Source organism: Lepidochelys kempii, chromosome 1 (assembly GCF_965140285.1).
Source record: "Lepidochelys kempii isolate rLepKem1 chromosome 1, rLepKem1.hap1, whole genome shotgun sequence".
Taxonomy (NCBI): Eukaryota; Metazoa; Chordata; order Testudines; family Cheloniidae; genus Lepidochelys; species Lepidochelys kempii.
Genome location: NC_136380.1, coordinates 309950778 through 309972388, shown reverse-complemented (window position 1 = coordinate 309972388; position 21611 = coordinate 309950778). Strand labels below are relative to the sequence as shown.

General features: G+C 39.4%; 1 protein-coding gene across 5 annotated transcripts in view; it reads right to left on the bottom strand.

Moving 5' to 3' along the window:
- PTPRZ1 (protein tyrosine phosphatase receptor type Z1) overlaps nucleotides 1-21611 on the bottom strand; it is a 194664-nt gene that overhangs the window by 5065 nt on the left and 167988 nt on the right. For 2 of the 5 annotated variants that reach the window (XM_073328200.1, XM_073328202.2), the window contains exons 15-27: nucleotides 19771-19856; nucleotides 17742-17762; nucleotides 17476-17572; nucleotides 16114-16196; nucleotides 15209-15343; nucleotides 12201-12335; nucleotides 11162-11325; nucleotides 8525-8660; nucleotides 5398-5544; nucleotides 4132-4225; nucleotides 3564-3637; nucleotides 2188-2316; nucleotides 1255-1401 (exon numbers count right to left, since the gene is read on the bottom strand). In XM_073328200.1, the coding sequence (XP_073184301.1) occupies nucleotides 1255-1401; nucleotides 2188-2316; nucleotides 3564-3637; nucleotides 4132-4225; nucleotides 5398-5544; nucleotides 8525-8660; nucleotides 11162-11325; nucleotides 12201-12335; nucleotides 15209-15343; nucleotides 16114-16196; nucleotides 17476-17572; nucleotides 17742-17762; nucleotides 19771-19856 (1448 nt within the window). Of the gene's footprint in view, nucleotides 1-1254; nucleotides 1402-2187; nucleotides 2317-3563; nucleotides 3638-4131; nucleotides 4226-5397; nucleotides 5545-8524; nucleotides 8661-11161; nucleotides 11326-12200; nucleotides 12336-15208; nucleotides 15344-16113; nucleotides 16197-17475; nucleotides 17573-17741; nucleotides 17763-19770; nucleotides 19857-21611 lie in introns of those variants that run through there. The other 3 variants (XM_073328201.1, XM_073328203.2, XR_012156806.1) reach the window with 2 other exon arrangements.

The window sequence follows — 21611 nt, the reverse complement described above, 5'->3', positions numbered from 1 at the left end:
ATAGCATGCAAAGGCCCTAGGGGGAGCAAAGCCTCATTACTTTGCACACACATAGGAACACATGTTCCATCCCTAAAGAGTTTACAATCTGTGTCCTGGATCCACAAAGATATTGAGGTGCCTAATCCCCAGATTTACACCCCTGTGAGATGAAACTATGCTGAAGTAAATTCCCAGTGTACACTAGCCCTTACTCTGGGCATCTGGAACCTATCTCCTGCCTGAGCCCCAAGGCGATCTACAAACTGGAGGGAGATACATATTCACACACCTATCTTGCCTGCAGGGCCCTGTCTGGTAGGCAAACTCAGACTGGCTAGCACAAAACAGCTGGGTATTGGGGCTCCCTTATATCCTTCAGCCCAGTGGTTAGGGAACTCACCTGGGATGTGGGAGAGCACCAGATCAAGACCTGAGGAGAAGGGATTTGAAGAGTGATTAAGTACCTATTAGGTGAGTGACCTGGTCACTGCTCTATGGATTATTCTAATGTGGGTCTCCCTCAGTCTCTCCGACTGAAGTTGTTCCACTTAAACAATTGTATAATGAAACTTTAATTGGGCCAGAGAAAAAGTGAAAATCACTATGCAGTCTACTGATTAGCACACTCTCCTGAGAGGTGGCAGATCCGTGTTCAACACCCTTCTTCTCAGAGTGGGGACTTGAACCAGGGGGTCTTCTGCATCCTGGATGAGTACCCCAACCATTGGGCTAAACATTATAAGGGAAGCCTAGCTTATACTCCGCTCCCCCTGGCTGTTTTGTGTGGAGCTAGGCAGCCTCTGAGCATGCTTACCAGCTCGGGTCTGCAAGGCAAGATAGGTGTTTGCCTGCCTATTTCCCACCAGAGACAGGTGCCTCCCGTCACCCCAGACTTCAGCATCTTCATGAGAGGGATGAGGTTTAGGATACACTTCTCTCATCAACATCTTCCATTGGCTAATTTAGGCCTTTCCCCAACTATTGTGCTGGCTTTTGGGGATCATGTTCTAAGCTGCCTACCTCTCCCCATTTGTTGTATAGGGCACCTATGTGCCTAATTAAGGCTTTGTGGATCACAGTCTATTCCAGTATTTTCTAATCACCTAAAAGTTAGGTGTTGTGAAGCTCAGGGGTGCAATGCAATAGTCCCTCTGTGAATCCTGGCCTGTGTTTAAAGGACCTCGCATATTCTTTACATTTTAAAGGTTTTAAAGTAAAAAAAAAACTTTAACACATCAAATCCCCACAAATGTACCACTTTAATGATGTTACCTGTGTAGCTTCTAGAATAAAGTCTTGGATTATAAGCTTTTCCTCACTAGACAGACACTTGTGTTCTTCAGCAATCATAGTAACTTTAAAGCTCTCACAATTTATAGGCTCGTCTTTGTTTGGCCAGTAAACAAATTCATCCTCGGCCTAAAAAAAAGCCACAAAGTTAAGTAATTTTCTTTCCAGTTCTCAAAATAAAACAATCCAATGTAGCTGCTTTGGTAGAGAAATAATGCAAAATGTATATAAGTGACAGTCTTAAAGTTCAATTCATGAATTTAAATTTGACATGATTAAAAATGTCTTTTCTTGCCTGTATATTAGGCACAATTTACAGTTCTCAGAAGTTGCCCTGATCATGAAAGCTACGTTAAAAGTCTTTCCCATTTATGAAAAGAATAACCTTTATAAAATGTTTGTAGAGAAAGCGAGACTGTAGATTTTCGTATTCACAGCTATTTCTCAGATCACAGAAGTTTCTCTCAAGCATTTGCATGACTGTCCTCCAAAATGCATACTCATACACTGTCCCCTTCCCATTCCTCAGGTCTTACCCAAAACATAAAAATAAAAACCCTGAGATGTTTCTATAGCATATGCCACTAGTCATTGAAGAGTGCATTAGCTCATTCTTAAAGTATACATACAGCTCCAACACTTGAGCATCTCTTTCAGTTTTTACTCAGATAAACTACTATTGTCTTCAGTTGGAGTTTGCCTGAATAAAGCCTCAAGAATTGGTCCACAGTGAATAACACAAGCTGACTTCCCATATGTTTCAGATCAGTACTATCATATTATTTTAAAAACTGTGTTTGGTAGAGCCTCAGACTTCAAATCCAAGTTTTCTGTTGATCTGTTTGGTGTTTTTAAATTAGGATACTATTATAGCCTACATTGGATTAAACCACAACAATTAGCCATCAATCTTACCATGTTCTGACTATCAGGAAGCATGACTATTAGCTGAGCATTATGGTCCCATATCATTCTCCAAAAATCCTTGATGGTATGTAACAGGGGATGCTGGGTAATAATGAATTCATTACTTTGATAATAACCCTGCAAAACAAAAACATCAGTCTGAGAATTGATGTTCAACAATATATATATTTAAAGGAAGCTTTTACTATACAAAGACAGAAGTCTAAAAAACAGAGCTAGGTGGTATTTCATGAGACTCCCAGGAATAGAAATGAATGTATGTCAAATAGAAAAGGAGAAAACCAATAAAAAACAAAAAATAAAGTTCATGCTTCTCTCCCTCCCCCCAAAAATGTACTGCAATCAACAGAGGGTTAACTGTGAACTGCCAACTCAAAATAAAAATGCATATTAGCCCAGACATATGTACTGATTGCTCTGCCCTAGCTAGGCTTCTGGAGGGACTGGGGGTTTGCAGCAAAAGAATAAATTCAGTTTCCTAAAATAATTATTCTCTCTCTCTGTGAAATCCTCTAGCACTTCCCTGCTTTATGAAAGAAAGCCCAGACATACCTGCCAAATGTCACTCATCAAGAGTGTCACTCTCACTTATGCCTGGTAAAATGTCATGCATAAGCAGGTCTGCAGGCAATGAGCAAGGTTTCCAGTCAAGTCCTCCTACCAGCTGGCAGAGGCCACTCCTAGGGCTTTTGAATACACAGCAAAGGCTTTCTCCTCCTCTCTCTGCCCCACTCACTGTCCTCAGTGCAGCACAGTGAGGCAGGATAAGGGGCGGAATAAATGGCCAGCACAGCGGACTCCTGGCCCTGAACACATTCCACTCTCGGGAGAGGGCCGTGGTGTGAGGCGGACAACAGCGAAGGGGTTACAAAGGAATCCATGGAAAAAATGGTGCAGGGGTAAAGCAGAAGGCGGGAGGCGACACTTTATGGCTCCTGCACACAGCCACTAAAACATTCATAGACTGGTCCCTGCACATGATCAGGGAGGAAGCAAGGCTATGGCTCCCCTCCCCCAACACATGGACACTGTTTTTGCCAGAATGATTCACTGAGGCCTGAAAAAACTTGGTAGCTTTCATTTACCTTTGAAGCTTGCCCATAATTTGTGCCAAATTGTACTGCTTTTAAAAGTGTTGTGCGTTCTTAGTGTATGCTTAGTCAAACTGTAACGTGTTTGAGTGGACTTAAAAACAATTCCAATGCAGCATCCACCATGGAAGAATGGCACATGTGAAAAATGAAAGAGAAAGCAGAGAATCCCTTCAAAATAAAGACTGTACCACTAACATGCAGATATGTCAACTCTAAAAATATATCTAGCAGTATAGAGTATTTTGCAGCAGACCAGACAATTTGACTTACCATAATATAGGAAGCATTGATGTAGTCTGTACCTTCACCAGATAGTGATGAGATACCCACTCTAGATCTTTCCACTGTAAAAGAAAGTTGTGAACTAGTCTATATGTTGTAAAGATCTATCAAACAGGACAAAACATCACCCAGCTCTCTACCTTCTTCTCCTAACAGTGGCGACTTAGGGCAGGTCTAAACTACCACTTGTGTTGATATAACGTACATTGTTCAGGGGTGTGAAAAAAGACACCCCCGAGCGACGCAAGTTACAGCCACCTAAGCGCTGTGGCCACTGGCGCTGTAGTAGCAGGAGACGCTCTCCTGCCAACATAGCTTCTGCCTCTCGCGGAGGTGGAGTAATTGTGCTGACAGGAGAGCGCTCTCCTGTCGGCAAACAGCATCTTCACCATATGCACTACAGCGGCGCAGCTGCATCAGTGCAGATGTGTCAATGAAGCACTTCTGGTGTAGACTAGACCTGAGTGTGACACATTCCTTCGCTAACATTACGTTACAGGAATCATGTACCCTCTGCCCCACTGCCAGCGAAAGCAACTGATTTGAACAAGCCTACCAGGAATGATTGATGATGTTCTGTTCTTTTCTCTGTTACACTGTTTCAGTGCAGTAGAATAATCACACTGCTGTATATTAGATTGGCTCAGTAGCTGAAACAATAAGGAGAAAGAATCCTATTACGGTACAATCAACAAAAGAGAGATGAACTGTAGAGTTAGTTTTATTAAAATCAGCTTACAGTAATGTCTTAATTAGATCAAGTCATTCACATTTTTAATATTAATGCTTTAATAATCTTGGCTTTCAAGGGAAAGGAAACGTGAGGGAAACATCCACTCTCTGATATTATTTGGTTTGTTAGAATTTGGGCTTCAACGTTTCCTCCCATTTACACTTGGGATCCGGCCTGTCATGTACTTGCAGCCATGCGGCACTGTTAGGGGATTCCCTTCTGAGCTCACCAACCCTTAATTTCTCTGAAAGGGTTATTGTTGAGCAATCTGAGGTTCTGCTTTCTCCCAGGGAGTGACTATGCAGCATTACAACCTCGTCCTACCCAGGAGCGTGGGACAAACTGTGAATTCCTGCTAATAAGCCTGGTTTATTCCTATTCAGTCATTAATTATATCGGAGAAATGCTAGTACTGTGCATGTGTTAGTAACATTTGCTAGTAAATTAGAGCACTAGTTCAGTTGTACCACATAACCCAGCAAGTACAAAGGTGGGATTTGTTTTCCTAAATCAAAATTCATTTGGAAAGGTAGATTTCTCACTTAATGGGCCAGGTCCACCCCAACTAACAAACCTGTGTCAGCCACTAGCACTTCAGCTGGATGCCACAAAGGCTGTGGCTGTAGCAGGGATGTGTTGGATCAGTGCATCCCCCATTTTCTCCATGCCATGTCTCCTGCCCAGCCAGTGCTGCATACTTTTGGGGCTGTGCTGGCTGGCTCTGCCTACCCTGCAAAGCAGATTGCAGGCACCTTGTACCACTACAACGCCTTCCAGGCAGTCGTTCTAGCAGGGACACTTCAGTAAATCTGGCCCAATATCCACCTTTTAGACTGTGTTTCCAGCCCTTGTTTTCCAAAAACATGGCTTGTTTGAGGTAGAGTTCATGATTAGGTCTTTTTACCCAACATGTGCTATGTATTTTTGTGCTACTCTGGATCTAGTCTCAGCAGTTATGAATAGAGAAAACTAAATCAGTGACTTCATCTAGTCTCAGACTTTTCAAGCCCATTGTTTACTTGTGATGGGTCAGAGAATGAAAATGACACTGCCCTGACACTTTTCATTTTGACATCCATGAAAGCTCACCTTGAATTGTTTCTCAAGCTTTGTCTTTCCTGTTGGTCCAGGTATTAAGAGAACATTAACATAGGCATGAATGTGACTGTCAAGAACTTCTGTTTCTTTACTGAGTATGGCTTCAACCAGTGCATCATGAATAAAGACGTACTGCTCCTAGTAAAATAGCAACAAACATCTTAGGTCTAACAATTGTCAGATTGCTCCCATGAACACCTTCTTTGGTTGAACTGCCACTGTTGGCTCACACCAACCTTTATATATGATTATGAATTCTTCCCATCTTACTGCTATGATTTAGTCTGTTGAAATTTTATTTAGTTATATAACTGCAGCGAACTCCAACTCGAGATGTGCCAAAAACTTCTTCAGATGGGGTCTGGGAGCCAGAATTTCCCTGCCGACTATGCCAATGACTCTCCATTAACTGGATACCATTAAAGAAAAAGTCTATCAGCCTTTGCCACACAGTGGTGTGTGAGGTACCACAGATCTTCTGTATAATTAGAGTAGGGATAACAGTGGTAACTATGATATTTGTTGGCTAATGGTGATCAGTGTAATTAGAGACAATCAGGAAGTCAAGCATCTTTTTAATTGTTTAAATGGAAGCAGTAAAGCCTGGCTTTCCAAAAATATACCATATGTATACTGTCTGGGCTCCTGAAGGGGGAGGCCTCTCAGATGTGACCACAACAGACTGTGTCCCTTTATACTGAAATGTAATATTAAAACCCAAAAGCCCAATAAAATCACACTGTGACCAAATGCACCCCTGTAGCCATGCCCTAGACAGCATTAGAATAACCTTTGTACAAAGTATGAATGCAGCTGTCCTTAACACAGAACCCCCAGAGTTACTGGCAGGTCCTCTGTTGAATTTTGTGAGGTCTGACCCGATGGAGGTAGATATGGAATTCACAGCCCTATCTTTTTAACAGAAAGTTCAGGCTATTAACTGATCATTTCCATTAGTCTGGTTACACAAAATAAAAGGCTCCAATTCTAAACTGCTCCAATAGAGTCTCATTCTCCAAGAATATGATATGGAAATTGTGCATATAAAGGGAAAAGAGAACATGGTGGCAGATGACATGTCCAGGAAAGAGGGCTTTGATTTCCTGCTTCTGGGTCGGCAGTGGCTAACCCTCTTTCAGCTTTATAAGGGGGGAGTTGTGATTGAATTCACCCCTGTATTCACACCCCACTATTGTAATAATCTTTGTGCTAAATATGTCTTGTGAGGTATCATCTGAAAACTAATAACTCACTGGTCAATAATATCACGATGAAATGTGTATAGCAACATTATATGTAAAGTTGTGAATTCCATCTGAATGATGTTGGTAGCACATGTTCAAATCCACGTAGCCCCAATGAGGCAGGAATGGTCAAGCAGGTCTTAAACAAAGGAATGTGCGTTTACCTCAATTTATATGTAAGTTGTAAACAGGATCCTCAGACAGGGAGAGGGTGGAAGACAGGAGACAAGGAAAATGTACATTTCAGCAAATAGAGGTGAGAAGAAACAATGTGCAACCTCTTTTACCACCATACACCATGTCTCCTTCTTTATTGTTTGAAAGAACTTTAACTAAGGATAACCTTCAAGAAAATGCATTTTGAAGAGTGACTGATCTATAAAAGTGAGGGCAAAAACACCTCAAGTTAGCTCTCCCTATCGATCTCTCTCTTTTTCATTTAAGAGCACAAAAGAAACAACCTTTGGACTTTAGGAGCAGAACCTGACCTGAAACTTGGTCAGCAATGTTACTGGAAACCTGTGGTAAGAATTTCACCTTGAGACAAGTCTAGTTTGTTAAGTTTAGTACTAGGAAGCATTTATCTTTATTTCTTTTTCTGACTTAATGCCTCATACTTGTACTCAGTTTAAATCTTCTTATACTTAAATAAACTTGTTTTATTCTTTAAGCAAAACTAATCCAGTGCTGTGAACTCTGTTGGTAACTCCATTTGGTATAGCAGACTGTTGTACGTTGACCCCCTCAGAGGGGCAATGGTCCTAATATGTCTGAACTATCCAGGAGAGGGCTGGACAGTGCAGAACACACATTTGGGGGAGGGGAATTTGGGACTGAAAGGGTATTGGGGTCACTCTGCAAGTAGTAACCAAGGCTGCTGGAAGCCAGAGTGTGGCTGGTGTTTGCTAACAGGCTGCTGGGATCAGTGTTGCTGGCAAAGAATGTGGCTATACACAAACACTCAGGGTATGACTTGCATGCTGGCAGACTGTGAAGGGACCAGGTTGGAGCTACTGCAGCAAAGCATTGTGAGGCACTCAAGTTTGCAGGGCAGGTGTGACACAGCCCCTCACTAGTCTGAATTACACCCCGAAATGTCATACACATATGCTATGCATGGCTGGTGTTGTATCATATCCCCATCTGTTCTGAGACACCTGCAATTCCTACAACCACAGGATGAGTTAAGAATGGAATGATAGTCTTGGTCAGAATTTTCCAACCAGCCTCTTACTGAGCTCTAATTCAGCTGTCTTCCTTGCCATCACAATAAGCTTCTCTCCCCCAATTGCTACGGCTATGATGTGTTCCCTCTCTCAAGCATTTTAACACTTGGTCATTTGTGCTACTTTCTTCTCTAGCTAAGGTATTTCTAAGGCATCCATCACCAGGGTATCTAACCACCAACAGCATCTGACTCCAGCTCTTGAGATCTGAAATAGACTTTCCTATCCCCTTCCTATTTATACTCATTGTTTCTCTTTGACATAACACCATTCTGCCTATCTTTGTGCATTACTGGTACAATAGCCTTTTTATAAATATCATTTCATGCTTCAATCCCGATTACTGAACTATTGACGATTCTAGAAATGAGCTCAGACAAAAATGCCTAAAGCTCACCCAGAAAAGTGCCAATGTTGCCAGCCGCAGCTGCAGAGGTCACTCGCCTGCTCATTGCTTGAGGGAGCCAGGAACAAACGTTCAAAGCAAAGGAGGGAAACCAAGCCAGCAGGAAAATCCTGGATGGTGATTGGTCACCATCCTGCCTGTCAGAGCAAATGAGGAGGGGGAACCCAGCGTCTGTGCTGTTGCCAGCTGAGTCACAGAAACTGGCTTCAGTTTACTTACCATAATGCATATTCTCTTCTTACCTCAGTCTGCACCAAGTAGTTCCTTTGTGTACGTATGTGTTTTAAGAATCCAAATATGTTGACTGTCCCTTCATGCTGAATTTGCTGCAGCATGCTGTCTAATACTATGTATGTGCCTGTTCTTCCAACGCCAGCACTGTAAAACAAACCCAAAAAAATGCTCCTGAGTTGGAAGCAGGGTGAAAGAACTCACATGGGGTGCATTATTGCTCCTTAGATATGAGTTTTTCAATGCAAGCTCTTACATACCTACATTACATATAACATATTCAGTGTAAGGGAGGTGATGAAGAGGAATCTCTCCCCCTTCCTCTCTATTAATCTTTTATTAAAGGGGAAGACTTATTTCTCATCTCCTTCAACCACTCTCCCTATATCCCAGTTTAAACAAGACTTGTGACTTCCCGTTGGTTTGCAGCTTTCAGGCCTCTAATGCTCCAGGTATCCTTTGAAGCAGGTGCACTTCAGAGCTGTGATGTGCCCAGAATCCTCTCTGCTGATACACGTGACCCTTCAGACAAGAGGCTACATTTACCAGACCTTACAAATTCAGACACTGCCTAGGGATCTTTCAAAGGAGATATTGCACTGAGGAAGATCCTAGGAAGTATCAGAACTGATGAAAGTACACTAGCAAATGGAAATCTTACTGCTCTTCAGAAATAGCCCAAAAAGGCAAGCAAAGTGTGAGGCCTTCCTCAATAAACAAGAGGAAGAAAGGGAGCCAACTTACACGGGTTAGTTGATCAATAGTTTATAAAAATCCTATTGATTGTGTACGAAGGTCTTTGGTGTTCAAGTATTTTAGGACTCATGATAGTGCCATAGTCTGATATTAACACCAAATTTTGCCCTAATGCAGCTTACCTGTGCAAATCCCATTCAATTTAGCATGCACATATCAAAGGCAAAATTTGTTGCTTATGCTTAGAACCCTAACCAAAACTTTTCATGAGAAACTAAAAAAAAAAGAGGTACTTTTGAAGCAATTTATATTTTTATCCCTGGATTATGAAACACAATCCAGTTATTTAACACAGTCTTAGATCCCACAGTGATGTGTGTTGTATAAAAACCTCAATACATAAACAGTTAGTTTAGGTTTCTCATGAATAGTTTGGGTTAGAGTTGTAAAGTCAATATTCTGTTCTTTGCTATATAGTCACAATTCCATTTATGTCAATTAGAATTGTATGCATGTAAAAGTGCAGAATTGGGCACCAACACAGTAATGTATAACTGAATAAGTCAAGGTTAGCAGCACACTATTAGACCCATTAAAATACAAATACAGATTATCAGGCACCATATACCCTTGTTAGAAATGACAAACATGAAATAACAAAAGCACTGAAATAAGAAAATAATTAAGTAAAATTTCATAAAAATAAGAGTATTTTCACCTCAGTGTAACCTGGAAAGGCAACAAGAGAAGTTAGTCTCATACCATGAGAGTCCTTCTAAACTCCATTTCAATCCAGAAACAAACAAACAAGTTTATAAAGTTTATAAAACTATTTGCAGCTTGAACCCTGAAATTTGTACATGACCCAGTGGAGAAGTCTGAATGAAGCCATACAATTTAGTGTTGTTAAAAAATTATTGAGGGCTGTCATATTGCTGATCTCTCTGCAACCCCTTGGAGAGTGTTGGTATTTCTGGAAAGCTCCAATTTTGGCCTTCTGAAGAACAATCAGAGGTGGAGATATCAGCATAACAAAGAAAACTTGATCATTTTTTTCCAGTACAAAAAATGTTTCAGTAAAATTAGATCATCCCAAAACAAATTATCTTCGACTTGCAGCTTTTCTATGGCAACTTTACCTGTTGGCTTCATCAGTCTCAGCTCTAGAAGGACAGAATTCATGAGGAGGTTCTCTTTTCAAATGTTCCATCAAAGATGAGGTACTATAGTGGAAAACCAGAACCTGCTTATATATTTTCCAATAATCTGGTCATTCACTGGTACTGTGAAGTAATCCCAGGTCCTGTAAATCATTTTAAACCAACTTTCCCTGGGTCGCTTCAGTCTCAGTGAGCACTACCAGTACATCTGCCTAAAACTTGCAGCATTGTCAGAGCTCAAGTAGTTTCTCTTGAACTCTCCTCTATGACAAACCATTGATAGAGCACAGAGTAATGATACAAACAGCAGAGCTATAGTTCAGCAGGTACTATATTCAGTCTTCTTTTTTGCATAGTCTCCTTTTAGAACTACAGTGCATCCCTGCACCAAAGACCATATGAACTGAAAAAAATTAGAATACATATTTTGGCAGAAGTGAAACAATTACTGCAATACGTATATCAGGAAAGTCCTTAGCTACCCAAACTGCAATATATACATGCAAAATAAATTAAAAAGAAAAGCAATTTGCAAAAGAAAAAATTTTCTGTAGCACATAGCAGCATCGCATTGTTTATAGTCACCAGGCGATTCATAGTGCTGGCACGGCCAGTTGATTAGTCAGCCTTACGAAAGCTACAACTACTAGATAAAGAATTTAGTGTTCTTTCACTAGTAATTATGAAATATTAATGTGAAATCCTGCCTATAACACCACTGAAAAAATATTTTTGTGCAAAAAAACAATGAGATAAAAATCAGAGTGAACTTTACTGCAGTAAAAACCACACCTGCAATGAACCACCACAGGCCCCACAGCATGGCGCTTAGCATATGATGCCTTTCGCACAAATGTGAGGACGGGCAGAGTATATTCTGGAACACCCATATCAGGCCACTGGGTATAATGGTACTGAGTAACTACACGTCCACTAGACCTTCCTTTCTGGGAACCCTGAAACAGAAAATAGTTATATATGTCAATAGGCCAAGTCAAAGAAAGGCCATCTTCTCACTGTTTCCTTTATATACTTAATATTCTATTTTGGAATTGAATTAACATAGTCACTATTCAGCATAAAGCACACGAGACCCTAAGAATACTGGTAGCGAATCATACAGTTATATGTACTAGAATGGCCAAATTGTGTCTTCCTTATTAGGAACACAAGGGGTCTTTCCACTGACTTTATTGAGTCAATACGCGTGCTGCTTTTGACTTCAGTGGGGCCAGGCTTTGACCTGCCTTCATTAGGGCTACTCCTGATTTACACTGGTCTAAGTGTGTATCAAGCTCGTATTTCCACTGGGATGCTCGGAGAAGTGTACCTCCTCCCTCTCCCCAGAACAGCTCTGCCTCTTAAACTGAATCATCTAGCCCTAGAAATGGAGCAAACTTTGCTGAACAAAATGATTTAAAATCAGTCTACTTCTTTTTTGTTAGCCTTTTTCATTCTGAGAATTCCCCCGGCTCACTAGTCTAAGTGATGTCCACAGCAACAGACTTATATGACCATAGCCCTTCCCCTGCTGGTGGTATTTCTGCTGCACTCAACTTGCTTGCTACAAGGGCAGAACATGTGGCCTCAATAGCAATTTCCCTTAATAAGTCTAACTGGGCATTAGATTGTGGTTACACAGTTGTGAGGCCATCACCTCCACATTTAGAGAGCACTCAGGTAAAACTCGCTGTGACGTCAATGAGAGTTTTGCCTTGGTAAGGACTGCAGAATTCAGTCCTAAGTTTGTATCAAAACAGTTGACATTATAAGATTCTGAAAATCATAAAACATCCCTGTGTCCAGGACATGCTTTTGGGATATCACCAACCTTTTTGACCTTGGTGTTTCTAATAGTAAAATTCCTCACAGTGTAATAGGCAAGTATGTGAACACTTTTCTGAGTGACCAAAAAGTTTCCATATTCTTCGCTACCATCAGCAGGCCAGTACTGGTCACACTTTCTCTGTCATAAAGAGAGAACACAGTGTCAAACCGCAGAGTTAAAATGAACAAATTTAAGAGCACTATAATCTTCAGAAGTCAAAGGGAACTCCAACACACAGCAAAGGTAGAATTTGTCCCTTACTGTGCGTCTGGTTATCTCTTACTATCCCCTTATCAGAGCAGGTGTTTATTTTGAATCTCAAAGTTGGGCTTTGCATTTCTTTCACTCTCTTCAGAAGCAAGAATATTGTAGAAAAGAATCCTTAAGGACAATTATTGACCAAATAGCCTATTAAGTATTAACTACAAAGAATTCATAGTCCCAGATCACCCCATGACATAGAAGAAGCTGCAGAAAAGGAAAGCATATTTGTGGTGCCTCTCCTACAGTTCTTCCCTCAGTTGTGTGGCGATGGCCGTCTCTTGGAGAAACGGAGTCTACAACTACAGGTCAGGACCCTGAGAAGATGCCAGGGGATGATAAATCCCTCTACGTGGATTGCAAGGATCTCCTAGCAGCATCTCCACTCCTGTGTCGTCTCTGCTACTGGCTTCTCCACCATAGCTATGCACTAGGGGAAATTAATAGTGGTCTGACCAATGGTAAATTCACAGTGGTGAACTGTCACTGAATTTGCCAGAGAAGCAGGCTCTGCTCATCTTGTGGTCCTAATCATAGCTTCATAGAGTCCAAGACCAGAAGGGACCACTGTGATCATCTAATCTGCCTCCTGTATAACTAGGGCCCTATTCAGGAAAACATGTCATGGACCATGAAATCTGGTCTCCCCCCTGTGAAATCTGGCCTTTTGTGTGCTTTTACCCTATACTATACAGATTTTATGGGGGAAGACCAGCGTTTCTCAAATTGGGGGTCCTGACCCAAAAGGGAGTTGCGGGGGGGGGGAGGGTCACAGGGTTGTTTTAGAGGGGGTCGTGGTATTGCCACCCTTACTTCTGTGCTACCTGTAGAACTGGTCAGCTGGAGAGCAGCAGCTGTTGGCCAGGCACCTCGCTCTGAAGACAGCGCCCTGCCAGCAGCAGCGCAGAAGGGTGGCAACACCATCCCATGCCACCGTTATTTCTGCCTTGCTGCCTTCAGAGATGGGTGTCTGGAGAGTGGCGGCTGCTGACTGATGGCCCGGATCTGCAGGCAGCCGCGCAGAAGTAAGGGTGGCAATATGACTCTGACTTCAGAGCTGGGCTCCCGGCCAACAGCCGCCGCTCTCCAGCTGCCCAGCTCTGAAAGCAGCACAGCTGCCAGCAGCAGTGCAGAAGTAAGGGTAGAAGTACTGCAACCCTCCCTACAATCGCTTTGCCACCCCCCCACAACTCCTTTTTGGGTCAGGACCCCTACAATTATAACACAGTGAAATTTCAGATTGAAATAGCTGAAATCATGACATTTACAATTTAAAAAATTCTATGACAATGAAATTGACCAAAATGGAGTGTGAATTTGGTAGGATCCTGGTATAACACATGTCATAGAATTTCCCCAAAATAATTCCAGGAGCATATTTTTTAGAAAAACATCCAACCTGGATTTAAAAATCCACCACAACCTTTGGTAAATTGATCTAATGGTTAACTACTGTCACTGTTAAAAATTTACACCTTATTTCCAGTCTGAATTTGTCTAGTTTCAACTTCCAGCCATTGGATCATTTCATACCTTTTTCTGCTAGATTGAAATGCCCATTATTATATATTTGTTTCCCATGTAGATACTTAGAGGCTGTAATCAAGTCACCCTTAGCCTTCTCTTTGTTAAGATAAATAGATTGAGCTCCTTGAGTCTATAAGACATGTTTTCTAATCCTTTAATCATTGTCATGGCTCTTCTCTGAACCCTTTTCAATTTATCAACATCCTTCTTGAATTATGGGCACCAGAACTGTACACAGTATTCCAGCAGCAGTCACACCAGTGCCAAATTCAGAGGTAAAATATCTCTCTACTTCTACTCAAGATTTCCCTGTTTATGCATCCCAGGAATGCATTAGCCCTTTTGGCCACAGTGTGACTTTGGGAGCTCATGCTCAGCTGATTATCTAACACGACCCCCAATTATTTTTTCAGAGTCACTGGTTCCCAGGATAGAGACCCCCATCCTGTAAGTATGGCCTACATTCTTTGTTCCTAGATGTATACATTTACATCTAGCCATATTAAAATACATATTGTTCGCTTGTGCCCAGTTTATCAAATGATCCAGATTGCCCTATGTATGTGCCCTATCCTCTGCGTTATTTACCAGTCCCCCAATTTTTGTGTCAGCTGCAAATTTCATCAGTGATGATTTTATGTTTTCTACACCTCACCCTCAGGGTAGCTGTGGGGCCTGGAGAGGGTAGACCTAAATAGTTGTTACAAAATGCCAAAATGTCTGTTAATGTAGTTATTCTTATAATTTTAGGTTATTATAAACTTGCTTTTGCCTTTACTGAATTTTAAGAGATAGTTATAACTACTTTCATACACATAATGCTTGGAGATTATAACTCACATACTTTTGTTTTTTGTTGCTTTTATAATTAAGTGAAATGTTTAAGTTTATTAAGGAACTCCCTTGGAAATCTCCTCTTTCTGTCAATCAGTGATGGACATTGAGTGTCAAAGATGATGACACCTTGTTAGCCATAAAACCATATTTATTATTTCCAGCTGTGTTTACACAGATTCTGAGGTGCAGCATTACGACTTCTATTTGTATTAACGTTCTACATTATTTTCTTTTATACTATGTTTTGAAAGAGGTATATAAGTATTATTGTGACTTCTCCTTTGTATAGAATATTTGATAGGAGTCTAATAGCAAATTGGAAATGTACGTAGGCGGCATGTGTAGGAACCATTTGGTGTAGATAACATAAAGAAATGGATTCGTACCCTTCCTTTCTCAACAAGATTAGTTATCATCACAATGACTTCCACATTATGCTCCCAAATCATTCTCCAGAAATCTTCTGCTGTTGATTTTAATGGCCCTTGAGCAGCAATGTAAGCTTTTGGCTTGTTGTAGCCCTAAATTAAAATATAAGAAATGACACTTGTTAATGTACAGTTTCTATAAAAAAGGCATTTGGGTAGAGTACATGACATTTTATATATGGATACAATAGAAAATCCCACACAACTTCAGGTATTTTTTTATTTGTAACAATTTCATTCACATAAAGCCTGTTGGAACCGGATACAATGTGAATGGAATTATTATGTTAATGTGTAAAATTTCAAAAAAGGGAATAATACCCTGGCAGAACATTGACATACTAATGATTTGAAAAGATCTATTATGATATTCATGTAAGAAATAAACCAGTATCATTCACATATAACAGGTTTAAAGAATAGGGTAACTAAAACTGAAAAAATGCTGTCCCCCTGAGACCCTTATCCGAATGGCATACACATCTCATGAGATTATCACAGATAGAAGAATTAAGTATCTACTACAAATATATAAAAATATAGAAATTCAGAACTGAAATATTCACTCTGTACTGCCATACCACATACTTTATGGTATTAAAAAATCATCAGCTGATCTGAAGCCTCTACAATAACTGAACACAAAAACGTGTGTTCAAGATACAATCTGAGATTTATCTTCATGTTGATGGTTTGTGGATTTAAGTCAGATCCTTAAAGAATCTTCTACTAATGAAGCTTTTTATATTGTTTTGTGCATATATATTTAAGAATTAATCCATTTTTATGAACTCTAGATGCCTCATTGCCTCAGCTGTCTTGGAGATACCTGACCAGATTAATAGATATGTAAATGTACTTACATCAACATAGTTGGCATTGATGTAATCAGTCACTCTTCCATCTTTTTCTGCAAGTTGTGCAAGTTTAACCCTACTATGATCATCTGCAATAAAACAAGTCAAAATAACACAGCACTCTAGCAAGCATGGTTCCTTTTCTTTAGGAAACCTTTTACAGTGAGAGACGTTAATTGGATTTTAAAATATTTATACGGGAAGTACAACAACAATATGCAAGTATTCTGTGCTTAAATATGAATCACATTCAAAATTTCAGCTGGAGAAATGCTAACTAACATCTGGGATTTGGGTTGGGAAATAATCAAACACATATCTCCTAGAGAAGGGAGAAAGTTGATCACCCTGTGAGATGCACATGTGCAATTCCCTTTGAAGCCAATGGAAGGATGTATGGCTAGATGGTCAGAGAATGTATCTCTTTAGAAACCTATCTATATTGGTTCTCACAGTGCCACACATCACTATAGTATCCGAGCATCTCTCAGGAAATAACCAAAATCACCTGAGTAGTGATCCCGTAAAGCTTTGGATAGAAATGGGGAGAATGGGAGAGCAAATAATGCTAACCTTTGTTCTGTGAAGGTGAATCTTCAATAAGGTGAAGTGAACCTCTTTTGTTCTGGGGTGAAATTTACACCTCCCATTGCCAAATCAACTGAATTGGTCCTATTATATATACAGCTCTGGTGCTATGCACCTAGAACACCGTATTTATTTCTGACTGCCTTGTTACCAGAAAAATATTGGTAGACCAGAGAGAGTTCAGAAAAATAGCCACAAAAATGGTCAGGAGGCTGAAAGGACTGACATTAAAGAAAGATTAAAAGAGCTAAATATATACACACATTAGCTAAGAATTACTAGCATGATGGAGAGGGGCGAAGCAATTGGAACATGTGTCCCAGCTAATGAACCTGATTTATATTCAGTGACGGGGCACATACAACCTAAAAAACTGATAAATATATATTTCTGTGTGTGCAGCGACTACAGATCCTGGGATTCTGCAGATTGCTAAAGAGGATACATCGTCATTATTCCAGCTCAAAGATGGATTAACTTTGGTAATCAAAACATAGCTTCTTTGGCTTTATAATGGAATTGTAAGGAAGTCTCCAATTTCTTTTTTGTTTTGTCACAGAAGGCCTACACAGGTTTCACTATCAAAAGCTCAGTAGGGGAGCAGAATCTCAGAGAAATAACTTGAAAAGGTATGAAAGTCTGTTCTGGTACTCACAGAACACTACTGAACAAGACCAATAATTTTCAGACCATTGTGATCCCCCCCTCCCCATGAGAATACATAAGTGCACACTTCCCTATGCTGACCTTTAAAATACATAACCAAGAGTGTTCACTTACAAGCAACGATATTTATATATCGATTCTTATTCTTGTTGTCTGGGTGATTAGAGCTGTCTGAAGTAATACCAAGATCTACAGTACAGCTCTGGATTTCCTGAAAAGAAAATAGGCACATGCTATTTTAATAAATATTAACTTACATGCAATGTTTTAAAATGTAATAAATCAACATGAAAAACCACAACTATATACCAAACTATCTTACAACTAGTTCTCTGCTAAAAAAAAAAAAAAAAAAAAAAAGCAGTGAAATAATTCCTTACCTTGTAAAACTCTTTCAGTGTCTAATGAGGGAATGAATGCAAAAAAAGTAAAGAAATCAAATTCCACAGCACACAACAAATGGATAGAAGTGCTTATACATATTACAATGGAAAACAATTATGGTCATGCAATATATATGTTTATAATATAGCAACAACGTTGAATATTTCTGACATAATGCATGCAAGTAAAAGAAATGAGAAATTCTGAACTTGAAATAACTTTCATAACAAAGACTGACATCTGTATGTATCTCAGTGACTTGGCCTCAGTCAGACTCTGGACTTGCAAATACTTATGCATGAGTAGTCTCATTGACAGGGCAGAGGCCTTTAGTTATTGGTCCAGGAACTGGGTTAAGTTTTACAGGCCTGCTCTTACTCTCATTGAAGTTAACTGCAAAACCACAACTGATTTCCAAGGGAGCAGGATTGTGCATCTTTACATCTTCATGTGACTAAACTCTACCAGTTTCGGGCTCTAAACTACAACCCTTATGCATACAAGTAGTCCCATTGGGCCTAATGCATGTGTAAGGGTGACTTGAATGAGTAAGGGTAACATGAGCAGGCCCTTAAAGATCCATAATAGTATTCTCAGCATTTAATTCAAGTTTTTATTTTATGGAATGCTTCAACTAAATAGTAAACTCAATCTTCTATAAGGGGCACCTTATTAAACAGAAAATAAATTCCATTCATTTAAAAATAGTACAATTATGGTTCCTGTAATGTTCTGGGACTCATTTTAAGGCCAAAACATCTTCCTTTTAGGCTTTCTAAAAGTTAAAAATAAGAGATGTGGTTACTAGTCATGGTTAAAGCCTAATGACCTGGTAAATTAGGTTTTAAATAGGATTTGCTTTATAGTAATAGGAATTAAAAACTGAAAAAGCTAACTTTTGTCAGCTCTGCAAAGATAATAACTTCAGTTTAGAGTCTTGCATATCTTGTTAGTTCTCCAGGAGCAGAGAGAAAGTCAGGGCACATATTCTGGGGCGTTTTATAAACCTGGAAGAACAGATAGGTAGATTGGGGTTCTCACTCCTATCTACAACTGTGCTGTAAGTAAAAATGCCGTTTTTCAACCATACAGTCTGAACAAAATGCCCTATATTGTGGTCTCTGGACAACAGTGGGAAATAGAGATGGGGGATGGTCAAGGGTCTGGTTTGTACAAGGTCTTCCTATTTGTGGTGAGACACAAACCAGACCCTTGACCAAAAAATTGAATTCTGCCAAGTCTATCTATAGGCCATATGTGTTGAGTGTTGTCTTATGGCCTATACAGGAAATGTTTATGGGATAAATTAGGTGACCGTAGGAGAGTTTTCCCCTATACATTGTGAGTGGACAGAGAAAACACAATAAAGCAGAGGGTGTTTAAGAATGAATGTCCATATTTTCAAACATTTTTGATGCAATTATAACATAATAATATTTATAATAAATACAGATGATCTATTTACAATCTTAACTGTGCCTCCACAAAACTTTTTTTTGGGAATACATACAAGATTTTTAACAATAGATCTTTGATGAGAGAAGTGAGATTGACTATTTCAATTTTACAGTTTTTTAGTTAGATATAGGAAATATGACTTCTCGAAAGCTTGTTCATGAAATACATGAGTATTTTATCATGCATTGAAATTCATTAGTTATATAGGGTAAAATTAATGAATTATGTGATGAAGTTAATATTTTCAATTTTGTGAAACACATAATGAATTATATGTGCTATGGGATTAATCTGAAAGTTCTCACTATCCTATACCAAGACTGTGCATCAGTACACTTGCTAATTCTAAGTCTAAGTAGATATATCTATTAATTTGTCAACACTTACATTTGTTCTTAGCTTTATACACATAGGTTCAAGGTACTCATGTCCATAAGTATTTACAGAATTGGTCCCAGAATCTGGATCCCATCTGACATTAAAGAATCCCTAATTCTTTATTTTCAAATTAATTTTAATCTGACATTATTTGTAGCCTTTCTTTAAAAAGAAGACATAGAGCCATACCTCAAATTCTTCAGTAAAACCATTACTTGCATGTAAGTCTGCAACATGTTTTGGAAAATGCTTTATTGGAATTGCTCCAACATCATCTTAGGGGTGGGAAAAGACAAAAAAAAAAAAAAAAAAAAAACATTTGTGAAGGATAAGAAGCCAGAGTGATATATAACAAGCTTTATAGTTAGGCAAACTATACAAAATCCCAAAATAAAACATGCAGCCTGCGTAGGAGCTTTTGGTACTTGTCTTCTTCTTAAAATCACAACCCATCTCTAACACTGTTTAAATGATGCATAATAATGGTGCTTTCTACAACTTTTGCAAAGGCCCTGTGAAATAAGGCATACAAGTTCCCCATCCAGCTCTTTTTCCACCTTTGAAGATTCTCTCTTTTCCTCATGTCTGCATGTCCACGATACCTCCACAAACAAGGGGCTGATCCTGCAAAATGCTGAGCCTGTACATTGAAGAGTGCTCTCAGCACTCACTGAAGTGAAAGAGAGCCGAGAGTTTCAGCTATTTGCTGAAGCAGGTTCAAAGTGAGGCAGTCGGAGTAGAATTCTTTAGTAATGTTGACAGAGAGCAGAGAAGGAATTACTGGGTTCTGGAGTCAGAATGCTCTGTGTTGAGTGGTATTAAACTGGGTGTATGGGGCCAGCTGTATGGGCCCCGGACTAGGAAATTAAGCCAGTATCATGCCAACAAGACTGTGTTAATTACGGCATGTGTATCAGCTTGAGTGTCAAAAGTAACTTTTACTCTCTCTCTTTCACTCACAATGAATCACTTGTGCAAGCAAATTTTCTTTATTTGTTGTACACCTATAAGTTTCTGTGGTTGTAATTATTGGCAATAATTTTATGTCTCCTCCTGAGACGTGTTGAGCATCTGTAATCTCTCAGGATCAGGGACTGATAGTGCAATTCTTAACCAAGGCTTTTTTTCTCAGAGGTAACTCTTATTACCATTAATGGGAATTACACACACCAGGAAAACTTTCTGGATACCACAAATAAAATATTTACACTGTTGTGAGTTGCTTTACACATAAATATGACAAATTGATATTGATGGGTTTTTCAGTTTGCATTTAACATGCTGTAATCAGAATTCTCAGGCTGATATTTTTATTTGAGAAACTCTTTTTCATACTTTATGTAAATACAGAAAAACAGTTATGTGCAAAATATTCATTAAGGATCATGTAACAAACCTTCAAGGATTTTTAATCTGCAGGTCCCCAAAGAAATATGCTTTGTAAATAACATCATCTGTTCTGTTAATTAATTGTTAAAGGGCCACATTATTTTAACTAGTTTTGGCTCTAAAGTGGAGAGATCTTTTTTTTTCCATGGAAAGCCTTCCATAGATTAAACATATGACTATTTCACAATAGCAATTTCATAACTGTATGATATGACAAGGAAACATCAATTACATTGCATAAGAAACAGCTATTTACATCAACAGATGTTCATCTTTTAGGACACCCAATATTTTTAGGCTTCAGTTACCAGGGATTTGTTGATTTGTATTGAGATCCATCTGCTCTTTCCCTTACATGAATGGACATGAATACTAAAACCGAATTAGGCAGGCAAGCCTAAGAAAAACACAAATGTGTAATATCATCTTCACACCTAGGAGAAGGGTTCTGGCATGAAGTATGTTTTCCAGTGAGCTCAGAACACAGAAACAAGCACCAATATCCATCCACACACACACACACACTATTGTTAAAGCTTCCTTCAGATAAGGTTTGACCATGCATTAACTAAATTCAGTAGCAAAACTCCCATTGACTACAATGAGCATAGGATCAAACCTTAAAAGTGTTCTAAAAATAT